The sequence below is a fragment of the Perissodus microlepis genome, chromosome 17 (genome assembly GCF_051167445.1).
Source record: "Perissodus microlepis isolate ML-2025 ecotype Zambia chromosome 17, ASM5116744v1, whole genome shotgun sequence".
Classification (NCBI taxonomy): Eukaryota; Metazoa; Chordata; class Actinopteri; order Cichliformes; family Cichlidae; genus Perissodus; species Perissodus microlepis.
In genome coordinates this window covers 31,193,576-31,215,823 of record NC_140477.1, presented here as the reverse complement: position 1 = coordinate 31,215,823, position 22,248 = coordinate 31,193,576, and the positions used below count along the sequence as shown (strand labels likewise).

Here is a 22,248-nt window from a genome sequence, read left to right as displayed (position 1 = left end):
GATAATTTAATAAATGCACAGTGTACAGAGTAAACAAATGAACAGATGTAATGTTTTAATCAGTGAGCTTAAGTGATGCTGGTAAGTGAACTGTGGATGGGCAGAGTCATGCTAGCTGTTTTCCCTTTGTTCCTGTCCTAAGCTATGCTAACTGCAATGTCATTACCTTTAGCATTAACATGAGACTGTTCACAATAACATTTGAGACCAACATTTCCTTAACTCCAGAACTGTTCTTTAAAAGAATAACATGTCAAGCATCACATTTAATATGCTGTGAATTAGGTATACAGTTTAGCATTGCTTAACCCGAATTCCTAACTCCAAAGCTTAGATGTGAGTGCAGGTGTAATATAATATTACTCGACTGCTGTCAAGTCATGTCAGAACGATGTGGCGTTTGGTTTCTGCATTATGCCAGAAACCTTGTTACAGAGCTGCTGGGTTTTTTGGTTTTTCACAGTGATTTGTCTTGTCTGGTGTCTGTACGTGGACAGATTTATGGAAGATGGTAGCTCTAAAGACAGATCAGGTGATGAAGGAGAAACTTGAGGCATCTGGGTTCATTCCTGGATGATTTTATGAGTTGTGTGAGTCAGATGACGGTATCTGCTGCAGAGGTGGGGCAAACATTAAGATGAGGATGATCACAGCTAAACAATACTAACTACAGTGAAAATTAAAACTAATGACAGGTGAAATAAATGCCATTGATCATACTGTTTCAATGCAATGGAAATCCTTGGGCCCTGGCATTCATGGGGAGGATTTTGAAATGTTATGTTAACCTGTACATTGTTGGGCTACGTTAAAGTCTTTCTACCAGGCACGGTCAGTCCAACTGCAGGTTATCAGCGACATAACAATCTGTTGATTGCCTGTGAAGCACAACAGCAGTCAAACTGAGGTTCATTCAAGGCCAGATAACAGATGATACCATAATATTGACAGAGAATGACTACAGATCTCCGGTAAATGTTGTGGGTTGTTAACTTCTAGCCAGGTTTTCTTTGGGCTAGTAGAAACCTGAAATTAAGACTGAAGATCTATTTTTCTAGAGTGAGCTTGCCAAGAGAAGGGCAGACATTTAATGTGACACGATGTGTCTGAAGTATTTAGGTTGAAGAATGTTAAAGGCTTTTATGTAGAGCACCAACTGATATAGAAGTTTTAACATGATTCATGATATTTGATGATATTTTCTGTGGTATTTTAAAAATAGGATGTACCAATATGTCAGCTGAGATTTTTTTTCAGAAACACAAACAACGAACAGATTTCCCTAACATCTGTCATGTGTTGTTATTTTTTTTAATGGTTTACAATCTGCCTGCCTCTGCCTATATCGGAGAACAAACTATGCAACCTCAACAGTCATAACAACGGTGTTTCTAGTGTCATTCATTACTTTTTAAATATCTATTTATTGGTTGTTATAAATGGTAATAACAAGAGATATCGGCTTGCCAATAAATCAGGCTCTACTTTTATGTAGGGGCCTTTGAAAATTTTCTTCTGTACAAGGGCTTCCTGCTCCTGAAGGTTTGAGAAACCCCAGTTTAGGTGACAGAATGGGGGACCTACACAAAGAGGCAGGTGGTTTTAATGTTGTGGCTGATTGGTGTAGATTGTAATATTTAGGTGGCAGCTTAAGGGCTGAAGAGCTTTCCTGAAAGGCCTTTCGCTTACTTTTAGGGACTTGTCTTAGGATTGCAAGTGTTTCAAGCTTAATTGGGTAATTATCTTACAGCGTCCTTCCTCGGGGGCATTTGATCAGTTTTTCTTTTAAACAGAAGCAATAAGACAGGAAAACAAGCACTACATAGAAAAGATTTTGGATTTCAAGCCAACATACCGAAGTGGAAGTGGCATTAGGAACAGGCTACGATGCCAGGACACCTCAGCAGGATACAAGTGTTGACATGTGATGCAACCCTGGATGATCTCAGCGCTGCCTGCCTGTAAAAAGAAAAAATCTACACCAAGAATCATCATTAGCATATGAATGAAGGTCAGCAGTAATCTATGGCACACCGCAAAAGATTCCCTCTGAAGGAGGCTCCGAAACTGTATTCACAACAAAGTTTTGTCTGTACGGAGGCGAGAACTAGCTGGTGTGTTTTGCACATATCAAAAGAGGAGCCTCTATAAAGAAGGAATTTAGGGAATAAAAGAACAGCCTATGGGAAAGTGGATCAAGCGCTTTGTCTTAGAGAAAAAGATTCAGCCACTCAGAAGATTTAGACATGAATATAATTGGGTTTACTGTCAGGCTCATATGGCACAGGTCCACAGCAGCACATCAAGTAAATAAGATTTTTCTTTTTTTCTTAGGAAGGTGCATTCCTTGTAGCACCTCAGACAAACACGACACTCCTTTCAGTGCACGCACCACCTCTCCTTTTCTCTTAATTTCCACCCACAGACATGCACCCGTGTACCATCTGTCACTTTCAGGTCAGAGGTGTGATTTTTTTTTTTTTGCCTTACAATGAATACATTATCTACACACAATGATGGCAGAGGCAGACAGGCTGTGTTAGCTCTGGTATGGAAATATTTTGCAACTGGGTGCTACTAGAGGAAAAGAGCTGTTTTTCTGGAAGGCTGTCTTGCTTTATGTGGCAATGTAAGTGGGAATGAGTGAAAGGGGCTTATTCACTAATGCTAATTTTCACAAGACATACAAAAAATCTTTCCCTACCTTACTTTGAATAAACAGACTTTAAGCTAAGAATTATTTTCCAGGTCTGTTAATTTGTACTCTGTAACAGAAGGCTGTAAAATGTTGGTGAAAGATGAAGCTGCTGTTTTGTTGTTTCAGAATGAGTTATGTAGTAGTATGATGGTTATTTCAGTTGCTTCTAGCACGACTCAAAAAGCAGTTGGTAAGCCTGGCCAAGACTCCTCTAGCGATTAATAACCCACGGCCAGTGGCCACCTTCAGGGTGGTTGTCATAAGGTTTGGTAACATTCTTGCTTCAGGAGGAGAATAACAGCTAACGATGATAGTGGGTTTTTTTCATATTTCAGTACAGAGATAAAGGACATTAAGCTCAAGACCCAGTCATCATGAGGAATGGCTTATTTATGGATGCAGTTAACAGTAATAGCCCATTTATCGAGCATGAACATTAAAACAAAAGTAATGGAAAACAAACAGCTAAAAATATAAAGCTCATTTTCTATATAGCAGTAGGTACAAAGTATAGAAACAGCTTAATGCTGCTAACCTTCTCTGTAATTTTGCAGGCAAATTCTGCAGACAAATCTGAGGATATTGTGGTAGAAATGCTAATTCCTAAAATTAGATGCATCCTTGCATCTCTTGTTCCATCGGAAAAACAAGAGGCCTAACGTTTTCTGTTCATTTTGATATGTTTTTGACTCATTTGGCACCCTAAGTGTAATTGTGGTATGAAGATTGTCATTAAAGGAAGGCAGACCCACAAGTTCCTTTGTGTGTTTAATATCAAGTCTGAATGTTCTGCAGTTCAAATACTGAAATGCTGGTGAAAAAAAGTTGCGAGGAAAAGGCAGGCAAGAGTGACAAGAGTGAAAATGGCTAAAGTCTCACTTATTAAGTCAACGCAGCAGGCTGCTGTTTGCCAGGGCGAGGTGTTACTCATGTGAAGGAGTGTGACAGTGCGAGGAGACAGCAGCCAGGCTGTAAATCTGGAGCTGTGGTCTGGAATGCTGTTCATGTCAGAACTCGCTTCCTCTTCCAGTTATGAAAGACCCCTTAAAGAAGATGGCATGCTGACAAAATCTTTGTGCACAACTGTCTCACCTCTCTGTAGTCTTACGGTACCAGGTTGAGCACACAGTGAGCTGTGCAGCTTTGGATTGGTCGTTATAATCGTTCCTCCATTCTGCCAAAATGTTCCTCCCGTCTCATATCATGTCTTTTCCACACCAGTAATCCTTTTCTTGCTTTTCCTACAATCTATGTGTGTATTCCCATTTTTTTGAAACTCATCTGGTCAATTTAGAGTTTTTCATGCAAACTAACAATTGTAGCCTTAAGAGGCTGAAGTTTTGAACATCTCGTGGTGCTAAAAAATCCTTTTTGAAGACCACGCCTTTGTAAACTATAGCTTACAGTCGCCGCCTTCATTGTAGTGTACTTTCTAAAAGGTTTCCCCTCATAAATTTCCAAATATAAGTAAAAAGACTTCTTGCAGGCTCAGTTGAAAGGGTAATAAGGAACTGCCATAACATCTGAATATAAACCATAGCAGATTAGTAGAGGCTGGCTGCTTAGGTCTACGCATTAACTCGTGGGGCTCAGTGCATCACCACTTTCTCCTGGCAGTCAGCACAGGCTAAAACTACTAAACTTCAGGCCCTTAAAGAGCCAAAACCAGGCCAACGCAAACACGTTGCTGTTCCAGACACAGTAATAAGAAAACAACAAAAACTTAAAATGTGCTTTACATCCTATAGCAGCGGTCCCCAACCCTTTTTGCACTACGGACCGTGTTTTGTCTGGCAATATTTTCATGGACCTGCCTTTAAGGTGTCACAGATATATACAACAAAATAAAACCAACCAGTACCAAAAAAAAAATTTATTGATTTATAAATAACATGGGAAAAAACCCAGGGAAATCGAGTTAATGATAAAAACGATTTAAAAAAATAAAAAATGTTATTTTTATCGTTATTAAAAATAACGTTTTTTTAATAAACTGGAGGCCCAAGAGAGGGTCTCCTCTCGTGGCCCGGTACCAAACATTTTACGGACCAGTACCCCGGGGTTGGGGACCACTTTTAATTGAAATGAAAGAGAAGAGAGAGCGATGTGATTGGTTTTCTCCAAGTTGTTATTTCTCCCACTTTTTTCTTGGTGAGAGGAACTACATAATTGATGTTTATGGGACAACAACTGCTTTATAATGGCGTAGATCACTGGAAAGGTGGGAGACACTGTTCAGAGATCCTGGTCGACTTCCAGGGAAAAGCAAATGCTGTGTCTTTGTCCTAATGTCAAGTTTGTTAACAATGATAATAATAATAATGAGCATGAAAAACTTTGTTTACTAAGTAGAAGTTATGGCATGTAAAACCGTGTGATTTTAATGTCCTCTCTTGGATGATATTTATACTACAGTCAAGTGTGTATATACTGAAAACCCTGTGTTAAAGTCGATTTTGTAAAGTGAAAATGTTCTCAAGTCTATAATTTGCTGGATAGCCTGACATGCATGGAAATGTATTTCCTTGAGGAAAAGAGATGTTGTCATTATAGCATGCGGAGGGGCTCGTCTGGTAGCTGCTGAGGATCAAAACAGTCTTTTACACGAGTCTGCTGTACAAGTTCAAGCAAGACCCTGCCCTCAGCACCTCACTCTCCCTGTCACACACACACATGCACACACACATGCGCACAAGTTGTTTTTCACCGGCTGCATCTGCTAGCAACCTTTGTAAAAATAAAAGCGTCGCATTTGATTTACAGGCAAAGGTGTTTTTTGATTGCTTGGAGAAAACTTTCTTGCAGTAGCTCCTTTGTTCCTTTCTTTGGGCCATCGAGGCACTGAGTCATCTCTCTATTATTTGGCCTTTTTACACTGTGCACATATCACCATCAGCCTCTCCACACGTCCTGTCCTCTTTATTTTCACAGCTGTAACACCAGCAATTATCACATCTTTCCATCTCCTTTTTGAATTCAGAACCCACATGTTCTTGAAGCTCACATGAACTAGGATCCTAAAGATGAGGTTAAAAAAGCTGAGGTGCTGCAGGGGATTGTGGTGGTGTGATTGAAAGTTTGACTTTGGGTATAAAAGCTATTTAACGATGGTCCGTCCAAAAGTCATAAAGCAGAGAAATCAAACGAGGCAAATCAAAGATGTGGCTTCAAAACACAGACGAGAGAGACGAGATGAAATCTAGAAGCTTATAGTAAAATATCACATTTCCTCACCTGTGGTTTTTTGATACAGATGTTTTCTTCATCTTGTCATGACATGAATAGCCTGAGATCAGTTCCTGTAATTCAATGCAGTTAAGAAATTACTTAAATGATAGTGATCAGGATGAAAATTAGTTGTCTGCTGGCATGGGGCTGTAATTCTCTTCACTCTTGCTTCCCTCAGCTTTCATTGAGAATGTCCAGACCTCCTGTGCTAATAGCCGAGAGGCGGGCAGGACCAACGAGAGTTCATCATGGAAGCCACAGCTCACCACCATCACTGTCTCCAAGAAGCGCAACTGGTTGCAGCAGAGCTCACTTGGGAAGAATCAGTGCACTAAGGATGAGCTTCAGGGAATGCTGGGAGCCGACGAGGAGGGCAGCCAGGGTTTCCATCAGCCACTTCCTTCTCCTAGTCCCTCCCCAGACCATCTGAGGCCCTCAAGGGGAGCACCCCCTAGGCCGGTTCGCCTGCAGCTGCCGCAGGTTAGCCTCAAGGTCTCTCTTTTTAAAAGGATGAGCTATAGATCAAGCAAAAGTTGGCCAGTTAGCTTAGCTAAAAACACAGAAACTGGGGAATACAGCTAGCCTGGCTCTATCCGAATTCATTTAAGGCTACAAACAAAGAAATAGTCCCAAAGATAATGTGTCATAAACCCACAAATGATATAATGAGGTAATCTGAGAATCTGAAACTGTGTAGCTAGATGCTTCCAAAGTTTATTCTAAGTTGAGTTAACTAGATACATAAGCCTAATTTCCCATTAAGTCTTATACTAATGCAGAAATGCAACCAGCAGTTTCTGGCAAAGTTTAACAAGAAAATGTGTCGTTTTAGGTCAGCGTTAGTCCTGCAAAAGTGTCTCCTCACCCTCATAGCATGGACCCAGCTGAGGAAAACGATGCAGATGACGAAGGGGAAATTTGGTACAATCCCATACCTGAGGAAGATGAGCAAAACAATTCTGATCAACGCTCCCGAGGGCTGACCGTCCCTCCTCGAGCTGAACCCCAGAGGGGGTCCAGCAAAGGGACTGATTTGGTTCATGGTGGCAAGTCCCTAGATGGATCCGGCTGTGGTGGGCCAGAGGCCCTCGTGGAAAGCCTCGGTGGCGGTTCAGGAGATGCAAGTCAGGGGAATGCTGTGCATTCCACAGAGGTACTACATGTGCACAGGCAGATGCTCGCGTGCAAACCTCAGGAGGAGGGGGGGCCTTCCAGCAGCAGACCCACAGGTAAGGCAGAAAAAAAAGACACCCACACCTTCCCACATTCTAACTTCACTTCCTGCTTTTCATCAGCTTCTTTACTCACTTGTTCCCTACCAATTTTCTCTGGTTGATGCTTGAAGGCCAATTACACTCTTTGTCGCTTTGCCAGTCTCTCTCGGCAGATTTTTGCAGTTGTGCACACCTTGAGCACTAATCAAAGTTAGTGTTGACAATGTTACCAGTCAACAGATAAACAGACTTTTTTAGCTCAACATTTTTCCCAGCTCACTAAAAGCTCTGCTTACAAATAGAAATTCTTATATCACCTATAAGTGCTGGAGTGTGTAATTTTAAAAAAAGGTGCACTAAGAGAGGCAATCTGAAATTCCTCTCAAAATCCTATTTAAGTTAATTTTATACCAACTGGTCAATATCACAAATAGGTTAAAGTGATTATATTGAATTTAGCGCTACAACCTTTCATCCAAATTGGCAACTCAAGGTTTTAAAATCTCCAGTTTTCAATTAACATAAAGCAAAAGTTTGTAATAAGGAGCCAGAGAAGGAGAGTTTCTTCTTCTTTCTCTTTTGATCGGCGCAGACAGGAGCCACGGCTGTCAAATCTCATCGCTGCAGATCAGTGTCCCTCATAAGTTAAACTTAGACAGACAGAGGAATTCATTCCTCCTGGCTAATTCATTCCTGAGAGGAAAGAATATCAATTTACTTGTTATTCCAGCTAATACACACACACACACACACACACACACACACACACACACACACACACACACACACACACACACACACACTGTGAACTTTGTATATTATGGCTCATTGAAACACCTCTCCTAAAGAAAACAAATTCAAGACCTAAAGATTTATTTGCAGATATAAATGAATCGTAGCCTTCTGTCTTTTTCACTTGCTGCGCTTTTTATTTACTTGTGTGCTTGAAAGTCATTGACAACTCTGCTCTACAGCGACGACATGATGATGACAGCCAGCACACGGCTCCCTGTCTCTTAATAAGCCCCGGTCTGTTTTTTCTAACTTCCGACTTTTTGTTCTCTGTGATGTGGCAACATGGTAGTTTGAACCAATTGGCACATCTTGAGCTGAGCCTATAATTACAACTTTTAACAACGCTTTTCTGTGGCACGCAACAGCCATTTTTTTCTAGCTGTGTGAGCACAAAGACAGGCTAAATGCTTTGGGTTTGGAAATCTAATGCTTCAGCTTTAGCGTTCTCAGCAACAGTTCCACAGCAGGGGCGAAGGTGTCTTAACAAGCTCAGTAGAAACTTTTCCCTCCACGGCTACGACAGCTTTTTAAGAGTTAAAACCATGATCACTGAGACGTTGAGCTCTCGGTGAGGGCTAACAAATGTGCTCTTGACAAGGACACAGGCTTTGATTGGCGTATGATAAACTCCTTCATCCTGGCTCTTGCTGACATCACATGTGGCTCAGCAAAACTCTCTGCCCTGAGAGACTTTCCTTGTAGGATTAGGATTAAATCAGAATGAGGCTCAGTGTACCAGCCCAGGAAAAGCACTAATCATGCTGCACTAATTAAATGTAAGCTTCTTTTTTTGGTGCACCTTTCGTTGTCAGACCCATTGTGCCATTTTGCAGCACAGAGAAAACTGGATAAGCAGACGAGTGGACATAAGTGGAGGCCGGACTGCATTGTTCAGTAGATTTTTTTCCAATGTTCCGCAACATGCTACTATTCAAAGACCTGTTCCTCATTTACATCCCGTAATGCAGTTTGGGAGCAGTCAGTAGAAGGTGTGCGATACTGTTGGTTTACTCGTTGCCTGAAAACGAGACAAGAGAACAGCAGTGTTGTCTCCCCCCCTCCCGCTCCGGAACTGCCTCCCTCTCTGCTGCCTGTTGACTTTGCAATTGATTCCTGTGGGTTTGTCGACGCCATCCCACACTCCACCGCAAAAAAAAAGAGCAACGTGCTCGAGTACGTGTCATCAGAGAGGAAACACTCACTGGCTATTGGTTGATTATTCATTGTGGATGCAGTGGGACTTTTAGTTTAGCTTTCTTTCCTTCACTGTCTTTCTTCATCTTTAGTTAGAAACCTCCTCTCCCTTCAGAAATTGCTATGTGCATTAGGGCTGCAGAATGACACCGCACTCCTCCTCCACTTTAAACTGGTAGGCAGTGTTGGGGGATGGTGGGCAGCAAAAAGGGCAACAGCTCGCCTTCAATTCACCCACTGTTCCATTCCTCAAAATAAGCCTAGATAATGACCAAACATTGTTTCCTGGGTGAGTGACCTGCTTCATCACTGACCTCAAAGCGCTAAGTGCATTAGTCTGTGTTACAGCACACAATTATCAGTAAGTATCTGCTGAATCTGGAAGAATATTGATTAACATATTACTTACTTTGGCATTTTATAGCTTTGAGGGAAACGCATCAGCACTTTTTTCATGTGGTTGCCGTCGATTGCTTGCAGTCGTTCCCCAATTTTGCAGAGTCGGAAGATTGATTGATTACTCTCAAACCCTTCAGGTCAACTTAGCTGAAAGATTGTGAACAGGCAGAAATGTCTAGCTTTAGAAGTGTTGGTAAGCACATTTCTTTTCTGCTGAACGGAGCCAGTTGAAGTTGCTTTTTGTTACCTGTTTTCAGTGTTTATTATAGATTGCGTGTAAATGTTTGGCATCACCACCATCATGTTGAATATTGGTTTGTGGTCCAGAATTCTGAATCCCAATACTGACCATTTTGTCTTGCTTATTTCTGGAGTTTACAGAGAGTATATTTGGATAAGAGGGTTTACTGTAGCATCAGCTGTTGGTTTCTGAAGAGCGGTTTTGAAGCCTCAGCTTTACCATTGTGACCATTCCCATCACTCCCAGCGTTATTAAAAATGTGGTCTTGGACTCCACATTTTAAAGGGCTTAAACCTCCTCCAACATAGTTATAGCAATTTGTATGTTACTGTGGCTCTTTATAGGTAATAATATGTTTAACTAAACCTCAGCAAAGACACGTTTGTTGGTAGTAACATCACTATAACTGCCACCATGAGCCATATCTTTTATCACATCTACTGTATTTGTGTTTAAGTTACCACGTAAGGGTTGGTTGGCCACATTTTCTAAATGTGCCCATGCCACTTACGATATATTCTTTGATCTAGGATTTACAAAGGTTTTAACTACAAAAAAAAATTAAAAATCAAAGAGTGCTGCCCCAGACTTCTTCAGTCCAGCCTCTCTGTCACTCTCAACTTTTTCCATCTTTTCTGTTTTCTGTTTCCAATTCATTGTGAAAATGAGACCGTACAGACACCACTTTATCTGCCGGTTTAGAAATTTGACAGTCCCTTCATTGATTGAGTGTGAATAGGGGCATCTGTTGAATTAATGAAGCCGTGCAGATGTAGATGACTCTTTGCGACCATGGTTTTCTTCTGTTCGGCTGGCTGGTTCTTTTCCCTCTCACCGGATACACTCCAGACTCCTCGTGTGCTGCCTATTGAGTGACTTTTTGTCCATTTCAATGCTCTATTTGTATGGAGAATAATGATTGATGGACTTTGGGGGTGGTGAGCTTGCTGTGTTCCCAATCTGCTGTTCCCTTTAGCGCCTGTTTGGGGAATCTGACTTGGCCAGCACTCAGAATGGGATCAGAGCTATTTCTGGGGGATGTTTTGGTCACACTGGCTGTTGAGTTTGAGAGTTGGCCCTGGTTGCAAGTTACAGAGAGCTCACGCCTCTGAGCTGAAACTGGGAACCTAATCTATGCTGACGATTGCATGGTTGGGTCTGGAGGAAGTCAACAACTTTGTGAGGGCCGCACTTCAAAACCAGAACAGATTCCTTAGCCGGATGTTAGATGTGAAGTTCAGGTCACATAGTTTTCTCATAGCTCTCTTTCTGCTCTGTTCTTCATTTCAGCACCAGAGCAGCTGTGGAAAACTTTTCTGGTCTCTGTTTTTAGGGGAGAAAACATTAGTAAAAGCAGAATTTTTATATACTGTAACTAAATATACATAAATTGGAGGTCATAAGTTACACAAAGGTAGTTCATAGAGCTTTACGACTCTTTTCTAACTTGATTAGTTTTCTTCCAACTACAAAAATTCAAAACTTCAAAAATGTCCATCACAATTTTCCAGAGCCTATGTAATGTCTTAATCTTGATAGTTTTTTTCCAAGCACAAGTCTAAACCAAAGCTCATATATTATATTAAAAGTAAAAAATCCTCACAAGGAATAAATTCATTGTATTGCTTCATAATTAATTATCTGACTCTATGAACACAGTGCTGTCCAATAAAATAATTAGTCTCCTTAAACAGGATAGCTAGTTTGAGTGTAGCGTTTGACCTTCTCTCACACTTCAGCTCCTGTTTGTGACCGAATGGGTTGTTTGTGTCAGCAGACGGTGGATGGTAGCTGGTGGCTGTCTTAGGCTTCACCTATGTAAATTTGAGTCACTGTGCTATACCTCTTGACCATCATTTTAATTTTTAAAAACTAGAATTATCAGAAAAATAATGTGTTCTGCAGTGAAGTTTGTATGTTTTGGCAATAAATGTATAATATTTTCTTACATAGCTTAGCTAAGTTTCTGTTATGTTCTTAATTAGCAGTTATGTGTGTGATATTCAGCTGAGTGAAAACCAAGATGTATTATTGGTATAAATTAAGATTAAATCTTATTTGATTATTTAGCTTTTGAACCACTTACATTATAAAGTAAATTCTTTTAAAGCATGTAGGACCTGAACTGCATCAAGTAGCAACTCGAATAACCAATATCTTTAGCAAAATTTAACGCTTCTTTGTTATTTCAACATTTGTACTGGTGGATATTTGAGTGACATGAAATACAATACTTACTTTTTAAAAGAGAATTCCTAGACCACTTTGCTTGAACCATTGCTATTTTTTTAAAACATTAAAAAAAACCCAACAGTTACCAATTTTGGGATCGAGTGGACCATGAAGGATCCACCCAGTGCATCCACCTGGGAAAATAAGTGCCTATTTGTGGGCCACATTCAAAGGAACCTTTAAATTTGGACAGGCTTCATTGCCTTGCTATGCTGTAAGCAGCTTCCAGATGTGAAGGATGTAGCGCCTGAATCGGGATGCACAGTGTATGACTCAACTATACAGGCTATGCTAACCAAGCTTGCTAGAAGAGGTGGGCGATATAGCATATCGTAATATTTCAAGGACATTTGTGATAATTATATTTATGACAATGTTGAAGAAAAAACCCCACTGAATAATGTTTTATCACTTACCGGAGCTATCATAAAGCAGCAGTAGCATTAGGGCAAACAAAGTGAGAGCTGTTTTCCATTCTTTTTTATCCAATGAGCTACTATCACTGAAGACTCTGTGTTCTTCTGCTTCTGTCCCAAATGGTAATAATTTGTTTGTTCTCTCACGCTTTGTTGGAGGTTATCGTGGTGGCTCCCTTCGTAGGTACTAAATCATCATTGTATGCTGGCACGCTGCTTCCAGTCAGTGTGAACTCATTGTGTTCCCATATCATTGATAACCACGGCATTATTGTGGACAGTATGGTACAGCTCTAGTTGCTAGCTTTAGTTGATAACTTAGCATTCTGCCCTCTTTTCCAATAATGGTCACTTCTAGGCTTCCAAAATATGGTGGTTGCCAAAATGCTAACATTGAACTTTCAAAAAAAAAGCCTCCCACAAGTGAAATGGTGATTTCACGGTGGCTAAGTCCATGAATGAAATTTAATTCTGATGCTAGTAGCGGCACTCTCTCTCATTCTTGCTTTAGCTGTGTTATTCTTTGCTATCAAATCACTTGGTCTCTGAGTAACGTTCTTCACTTACCCTATGTGATGAGCAATTCATCTCTATTTATATTCTGATATTTATTTACTGCATTTACTATATCTGTGCAGTACATGTTTTTTTGTCTATTTTTAGATAAAAAAGGAGTTGCATGTCAACAGTTACCACATATCTTCTAGTATGTTTTTCACTCGAGGCAGTGTAGTGAGACCGATGTGGCTGCAGGCTGACTAGAATTAGCAGCCTCTCTGTCATTTGAGTTACAGCTGAGGAAGAAAAGGCCAGCAGCAGTAGGCGAGTGAGGCTACATGAGGAGTGCTTTGGCAGGGGGCCATGTTGTGCTAGCGAGGAGGACTGCATGCTTGGATATATTAGCAGAGGTTTTGTAACCATTGTAATGAAATGGCCCTGCTCCTGCAGCCGCTGAAAGGCCTTCCAACACCGAATGATTTGGAGCCAAGGGGGAGAGGAAGCGGCTTAAAGCTGAGCTTCGGTCACCGGGTAAAGAAACTACAGGACAAGTATGCCATTCACCAGTTTATTTACACTCCCCTTGTTTGTCAGCACACCCTGGTCCTTTTTGTTTCAACAGTTAACACATGCACATTTGGCAGACGTGCTTGTACGGGCACATGCACTCAAGTGAATACCAGCAATTTTACAATCTTGAACTCCAGATTATTGTCTCCCTCCAAGGCTTATCAGAGTATATGCAGAGCAAATAGTCTTTCTCATGTTCACTGTCAGACACACGGCTAATACACAGTCTCACATTCTTGCTGACCAGGTGCCTGATAATTGTTTAATTGCAAGACACTTCATATTGTCTCGCTATTATTTCCATCTTGGTTGTCTTGTGTCTGCTGTCAGGTGTATTTGGCAATGAACTGTTTTTCCCTCGCATGCACCCACACCCTACACTCCCTATTCTTACACCTGTCTGGTGCCAGTACTGTGATAAAGCATCGGCATAAATTCCTGAGCTTTGTTAAGAGGTGTCAGTGGCCGAGGGCAGCAGGATCAGGAAAGGCATGTGCTTATGTGTGTTTTTATGAAAGCACTCTTGCTTTGTGTTACAGTAATACGGTGGGTGCATGTCCATGATAAAATGTTGTAGGTTGACACAGTTAGCCAGCTCAGGTGTCCTCCAGAAGAATGCAGACCTTTTGCCCTTTGACCTAAGAACATGGCCCTGGAGGGCTGGGTGTCAAGTCATCGCCCCTGAACCTAAGCTTGTGAGGTGTCACGTTACCCCGCTGGCTGCTGCCACAAGGCCAGAGGCTACAGAGGACACAGCTTTCATGTGTGTGTATGTGCCACAGTCACACAGTGCAAGTGTTATTACCTTTAGGATTAGTGTGTGTTGCCTCGGTCCATGTTGATTATCCAAAGAATGTGACAGCAGCAGAGAGCTGACGATTCTCGCTCTAGAAGGTGAATGCATTTGTTAGTGAGGTAAATGAGCTAATGTAAGTCATAAAACGTGGCTGGTGTGTTTCTACTGTCCTGTGTTTTAATTCAGCAATGATGCAACAGCTGTCCTTACTGCACTGGCACAAGTTCAATAATTACTGGGATGACAGTTTGATTAGAAACAAACTTTTTCATTCAAATTCAAAACTCAAGACGTGTGCACGGATGCCGCGTAAAGGTCTGTAACTAATATCATCTATCTGTGTTAATAACACAATGCCAATATTTCGCTTTTAAAAATCGCTGATATTATAAACACTAATCATGATGCCCCTACACAACTATTAAAAATATCCTTGTTTATATAATCTTGCTCAGATATTTCTCATATAAATCTTTTGACGCTGGTGCTTTTTGCCTTCAAGCTTAACTTGAACATGTTGAGGCTGCCCAAACTAAGAGATTAGCAGAATCTACAATATTATAATTAATGTAATACCATGTTTGGTTCTAGTAGTACAAGCATTGTCTGGACAGCAACGGTACAGTTACTTTCCTTAATCAGATATATGCTTAGTCTTATATAAAGTGTTGTAAAACAAATAGCCATAGGCCCATTTTAGCAAGGATATTGCCTGACATGTGTTGTTTTCCTGTGGCTGTATTGTTACCACTTTAAACAAGAGACAGGATTGTTTTTACTGTAAATTAAGTGACAATTCTCAATGTTTATGTACAGCCTGTATTAAATGCACGTTTACCAAATACACTATTGTGCACAAAAACCCGTGGGTTCAATCCAATACGGGTTCTAGTTGTACTCTATCTGATCCGTACTGTAATTCACATTATAAGAGAACAAAATGAGTTATCTGTTTTTTCATGAGGAATTTCACTTGTAAACTCCTCCCAAAAGCTCTCTGTATACTACCCCTGATGTTTGGTGTATTTGCACTACCAGTGGTCTCCACCCGTTTTTTCCCATCTTAGAGTACCTCTATGTCTATTATAGGCAGGAAGCTGTGACAAGGAAGGCTACTGAGCTGGGCTAAAAGGAGTGTAAACATGGTTTGATGAGGAATGTGAGAGAACAGCCGTGTTCATTTTGTACATTCACCAGTGGGCTTGCCAGCCTTCCAGTCGTCCATCTAGACCTCGGAGTGCCTGGACAAGGGGTGCCTTTGTCCCTCATCTGTCGGCTACACCCTGCCCTGCTCCTGCCCCCCATCTTACCCTTCTCTCCATCCTGTTGCACCTCCTCTGCCTCCCTCTTTTCACCCGTGGGCCCTCACCCCAGAATAGCACAGCGGGTTCCCTCAGAAAAATAGAACTGGTGAAGTTGGCAGGATCAGGCGCTCTCTGCTTCTTCCTCTGTTCACTTTGTCGCTCTCTCCATATTTGTTCTGTCTCTTACATCACTATTTGTTTCCAGAGTTTATTCAGAGAAAGTAATTAGCCATTCAAAACAAAAACTACATTAGTGGCTTAAACAAGGATTCTCAACTCAATACAATTCATAGTGTGAATGGGTTGAATAGCTTCTCAGTGCCAACACTGAGGAGCTATTCACTCGTGTTGCTTAATATCTAGGCCAGATCTAAAAACACTCATCAAAAGACCTTCAAAAAGTAAATTCCTTCTCTGAATCATGTGTTTCAGCTTTAATCTTCCATGACCCATGCAGTGAGGTATCAGCTCTTTAGTTAAAAAAAGGCAGGTAAGCCATGGAGGGAATCTTGTTAAAGGAGTGCTGAAAGCAGAAAATAGTTATTTAAGACAGGTTCAAGCTTCCTGTAGGGCAGACTAGGCAGGATGCTCATAATTTGACATATTCCACTTTAATCACTCAAATCGTATCTGACTCTGTGTCAGCTCTTTCCGTTTTTATGCCATTTTGGGGGCTTGGAAGATGACAGTGTGTTGGGCTGTGGGGACCTGAATTCAAACTAATAGAAAGAATATACAAATGGGCTGTTGTCAGTACAAGAAAGTGTTCAAAATTCAAATGAACTATGAATCAGATTCCTGGATCTGAAATGGGTGGCTTGTATTGTGAGTTCCTGATAGCAGAGCCTGCAGCGAATTCTTTTGGGGTTTTTGTCAGTCATTGGCATTGCTTTCAGATACAGTCAGCTATTTTAACCAAGAAGGCTCAGACAGACCCAGAGGAGAGAGAGGAGACAGAGCGACTGATGTTAGTACCAATGACTGGTAGGGAATAAGTTTATAGCAAGTAAAGAGACCAAAAATGGTAACTGGTAACGCATTAGCCTTAACAGCTGTGTCTGTATTGAACTTAAATTCTACTGCAAATTCTCCAAAATAGACCAAAATAAAATGAAAGCTTAAGTCCTGTAGACTAAAACAGTGGTTGTCAGACACTCTATAGACACAGAAATTTTCATGTTCATTTAGACATCAAGGTAGGCGAGAGCTGCCTACAAGGTCAACCCCAAATGGATATCTTCCAGCTTGAATAATGACTGAGTAATTCTACCTCAACCCTGAAGCAGCTGGTGTCTCCGGAAAGACATTTCCCTGCTTTTCTTTCTTTTGGAAGAGTAATGAGATTCCACTAAAATTTCCATCGTGCTTAGTTGAATTAATACAATATATTGCAAAGAGGCCTCAGAAAGATATTAAAATTTTTCATATTACATCCATTTCAGCAACCCTTTTCATCATAGCCGTTAATTATCTTGAACATAGCTTGGGTCTACATATATAGACTGTAGCTGTATTATAAAGTGCTGAAGTGTTTATATGAAGCGTTGCCTCCCATATGTGTCTGTCACTGGATTACTGGGTTTCATGTAAACCTAATCACTTGATGATGTGCTGTGAGGGTGTAGCACTTTCCTGTAAATTATGGTTCACGCCTTTGATTTTAAATATTTTTTTTCCTGTCTATATCTAAGTAAAATTATCCTGGGGAACCAGTAACCTAAAGAATTTGTGACTGATGGTTGCTTGTCTATTTCTTTCAATACTACACAAACTCTGCACTCCCTATTCCTGCACCTGTATGGTACCAATACAACCTTAATGACTAAATAAACATGAAAATACAAAGAAAGAATAATCACATTTTCTCTTGTCCTGTCATTTCCTTTGCAGATTGTCTTGACCTGCCCAACACCGCCAACTTTTCACCTCCCTCCAGCCCAAACCCGGCCAAGAAGAGCAGCTCAATCAACTGGTCCTTCCCAGACAAGATCAAGTCCCCACGTACCGTCAGGAAGATCTCCATGAAGATGAAGAAACTCCCAGAGCTAAGCCGTAAGCTCAGCGTCAAGGGGACCCAAAACAACAGCAGCAGCAATGGAAGCAGTCAGCTAGAACCGAGGGCCCATTCTCCAAAAGCAAATGGCAGCGGGTCAGAGGTTGTCTTGCAGACTTCAGGGCCTCCTCGGTTAGCTTCATCTGGGGGTGGGCAGGCTAGCCGTAATGTGATCTCACGCTACCACCTGGATAGCAGTGTGTCCACACAGCACAGCTTTTATAAGAAGAAAAGCAGTGGTAGCTCAAAGTCTGCCAGTAAAGGTGGCTACCTCAGCGATGGTGACTCACCAGAGCTGGTGGCCAAATCTGGCAAACATGGGTCTGGAGAGGGGAAGGGAGGAAAAGGCAAGGATACAGAAGGAGGAGGTGGAAACTCCAGAATCGATGGCACAGAGCTGGACATTGATGCTTTCCGTCATTACAGCTTCTCAGAGCAGCCCAAGTGCAGCCAGTACATCTCAGGACTGATGAGTCTGCATTTTTATGGTGCAGAGGACCTCAAACCCCCACGTATTGACTCTAGAGATGTCTACTGTGCCATCCAGGTGGACTCGGTTAACAAAGCACGAACCGCTCTCCTCACCTGTCGAACGACCTTTTTAGATATGGACCACACCTTCAACATTGAGCTGGAGAATGCCCAACATCTGAAGCTGGTAGTGTTCAGCTGGGAGCCCACACCCAGACGCAACCGTGTTTGCTGCCATGGCACAGTGGTACTGCCTGCTCTCTTCAGAGTGACACGTTCCCACCAGCTGGCGGTAAAGCTGGAGCCACGTGGGGTTATCTATGTCAAGCTGGGTCTGATGGAGCAGTGGCAGAACTCATTGAACGGTGGTCCAGATGGAGACAGGGAGCCACAGGTGTTTGGTGTGGAGGTGTGGCGAGTGGTGGAGAGGGAAAATACAGGACTGATGGTACCACTTCTTATAAGCAAATGCATCAATGAAATCGAGAAGAGAGGCTGTCAGGTGAGTGTAATTCTGTTCTCGTTTTCCCCAAAGAATTTTTTTTTTATCAAAAAATAAGAATAAAAGTACAATATCTCTGTTTTGAAACATGCTTATATATATAGTCTAATCCTCTTCTCTAATGAGTCAGATTCATTTTTAAATAAGGCTGGTAATGTCCAATTTTAGGAATAATTTTTAAAATAGGAGGGAAAGAATGGCTGGAGGAATAATTCCACATCCACAGCATCTTTTTAGCTCCATGAAATGAGCACACACCCTGCAGCCATCAGGAAGGCTCAATAACCGGCATGAACTGAATGGACAGAGGAGACGTAGCACACTTAATGATGTCACTCAGTTTCTGGCTTCCTGAGGCAACTGGCTCTTTTATTCAGGGAAAGAGGCTCAGAGTTAAGAGGTTGCTATAGTCATAGCAGGAGTGACAGAGGAAATGAGAGTTTATGAGGCCTTTGACACCCAGCATAGAGAGAGCACAGAGAGGAAGAAGCGTTTCTCCTAATTAGAACTGAGACAGCAGCAATAATAACGTCTGACCACTGTTTTTGACTCATCACTCTAGAGGGGCATGCAAGGACCAATGGCAGTGCCTTGCTTGCCCCTCTAGAGTGTTCTTGACTGATCTCTCTAGAGGGGCATGCAAGGTTCAATAGGCAAACTTTTGGTGCCTGTGCATTATATTAGACTCTGTCTTCTACCACCTACGGCAGTACAGCAGTAGTAGTAGCAGCAAACCTTCCAATTTATAATAAATTGGAGAAATTTATTCATTTGAGTTCCAGTAAACTGTTTTTTACTCTCCAACTCCAGTAAGCCTGTGGCTTAAAACTTAAGGTTGCATATTAGCAACACGTCTGAAAGTCTGACTGGTGGTTGAATTGCACTGACATTTAAACAGGAAGAGAAATACAGCTCTCAATCACCTACAGCTTCGTTTTAGTCTTCTTTTTTAACTTTTCACTTTCTGTGAGTCAGACAGTGTTAAAGTGCAGTGTTAAATTGGTTTAGGGATATTTGTGCGGTATACACAAATATAAGATGTGAGTCTGATGGTAACCACTGCCTTATTCACTCTGTAATTCTGTGCTGTGATATCTGTCTCTGCTTCTCCTTCACTCAGTCTGACAGTGTTTGTCGTCTGTCCCTCGCAGCTGTTTTGCTGCCTTTGTTTCTTCACAAAGATGCAGAGCAGCCTTTGTACATGCTATCAGTCTGAGATCAAGTGTAAGGGCTCCTCCAGGCTGCAGGCAGATAGAGTTCACGATGAGGATGACACCAGATCCCAGAGGAATTTGCAGGTTGTGTCACCAAAGCACGTATGGCTAGATGTGTAGCATTGCGCCTTTTCAAATGGCTTTATGGAGACTTTCTCTCAAAGTCGCTTAGAATTGTGTGTCCTCTGGGCTTCTGCGAGATGCTGGTTGTTTGTGAGTGTTTTGAAAAGACTGCAACTCACGCTATGTATGGGAGCACTCAGAGTGCTTTAAAGACAGGGGGATGTGTTTTTAAAAAGAGCTTTTATACATGTCATATATGATGCACACAGATATTGGGACATGTTAGGAGCAGCTATTCAGATGCATGCCTTTATACAGAACAGAAGGGTTTTTTTAAACAGACTTTTCATTTAATCATTCATCTGTCCTTTAAAGACAGTGCCTTGGAGCTTTCATACATAGATCTTGATTACGTAATTGTCCCATGAAGATTCTTTTCAAAAATGACAGTTTATGTCATCTAGCAGTGATGATATAAGCAACAATCTTACTTATGCTATCTTAACTGGTTATTCAGTTCTTAACTGCTTATTGATTCAGGGTTGTGGAGGCCGATCCCATGAGTGAGAGGCAGGGTGAGACAGATTTTCTGATGCTGTTTTCTGACTTCCATTCTCAATGAATGAATGAATCGACAAGCTCTTTTTTATACTTGACATGACAAGAAAAACCCTTCTACAACTTGAAATGTACCTTTTAACAGCATTTTTTTTTTTGCTTTAAGTGATTTTATTTTCTCAGTGGATGATGGTAAATTTACACAACAGTCTTTAACCGTGTACTTCCTTAATACTTCCTTCAATCCACACTCGAGGCCCAGAAGCTGGAAATATTAAGACACTTTGTTTTGACACAAGTGTTGTAATTATTGTGGATAAGAGACTCAATTATGAGAGCAGCATAAAGTTTACTACTTCATGTTCTCCCTATGCATGGATATTTCTTCTACGGGCATGCCGGCTTCCTCCCACAGCTCAAAGACATGCATGTTTGGAAAATTAATGTTTCTGAAATTTTTAGGTGTAAATGTGGGCGAGTGGTGGTTGTGTGTCTCTCTGTGTTAGCCATGTAACAGACTCGTAATCTGTCTAGGGTGTACACAACAATCTGTGATAGGTGAGACAGGCTCTATCCCTACCATGATCCCAAATTGTCACACACATGAAATGGGCGATCGTGGCTCAAGAGTTGGGTGTTCGGCTTGTAATCGGAAGGTTGGCGGTTCGAGCCCTGGCTCAGACAGTCTCGGTCGTTGTGTCCTTGGGCAAGACACTTCACCTACCGCCTACTGGTGATGGCCAGAGGGGCCGATGGCGCGATATGGCAGCCTCGCCTCTGTCAGTCTGCCCCAGGGCAGCTGTGGCTACAACTGTAGCTGCCTCCACCAGTGTATGAATGTGAGAGTGAATGAATAGTGGAATTGTAAAGCGTTTTGAGGGGTCCTGAAAAGCGCTATATAAATGCAATCCATTATTATTATTATTATTATTATGTCAGTGGGTATTTTTCACAATTACTTTTATATTTTATAAACAAAAAAAAATACCGATTGCTGACTGCCTGATAAAATAATTAGCATATTAAGTTTTGCCCATGTCATCTCCCATCATGTGTGTGTTTTTGTATGCAGAGAATACGCCCACATAAATATCCTAAAGTCAATTAAATGCACTTTTCTTTCTGTCCTTTTCCTCTTTGTTGTTTAAAATATTAAAGATATTCCTAAACCAAGAAAAAAAAGCTTCTGACCCTTCCACATCACCTGGACATCATCTTTCCTCTGGATCTCATTTTGTTGCTGATTGTTATGCTTTATTTCTACATATAGGGTTGGCTAGTGGTGCCTGTTGTGCTGCCCAGAGGCCACAGTTCTTAAGTCCTTTTTTTGCTAACAGCTGTTCCCCGCCTGCACTCAGCTCTGCCCCAAAGAGAGAGCCTTCGCTTTTTTGTTTTTTTTGTTTTTTTCTGAATGGACTTGTTGTTCATTGTGCCTAGTGACTTCTGTTTACTCGCATACAAAGCCAAATCCCTGCCTAATCTGTCCTCCTCACTCCCTCTCGTGTGAGGTTTAGAAAAACGCCGCTGGACTCGACAAGGAGAGTTCACAAATAGCTGCTCTGGTGGGCTGGGGGAGACATTATAGCGCTCCTACGCTGGAGCCCGGAAAGGCCGGCGGTGTGTGTGCGAGTGTGTTTTGTGAGGAACCGGACCCAACCCGCCATTCACAGCCCACTGATTTAACACGTTTCCAGGGCAACCACACCAGTTGGTCTGCTATGCCACATACCAGACAGACACATGTAGGAGAAATTATGGTATGTCTGTAGCCGGGCCTAATCCCAGCATAACAAGGAGAGCGC

General features: G+C 41.6%; 1 protein-coding gene across 1 annotated transcript in view; it reads left to right on the top strand.

Moving 5' to 3' along the window:
• Positions 1-22,248, top strand: part of syde2 (synapse defective 1, Rho GTPase, homolog 2 (C. elegans)) — a 49,120-nt gene that overhangs the window by 4,650 nt on the left and 22,222 nt on the right. The window contains exons 2-4 of the mRNA XM_084909239.1: positions 6,105-6,406; positions 6,759-7,155; positions 17,476-18,611. Of these exons, the coding sequence (XP_084765365.1) occupies positions 6,105-6,406; positions 6,759-7,155; positions 17,476-18,611 (1,835 nt within the window). The remainder of the gene's footprint in view (positions 1-6,104; positions 6,407-6,758; positions 7,156-17,475; positions 18,612-22,248) is intronic.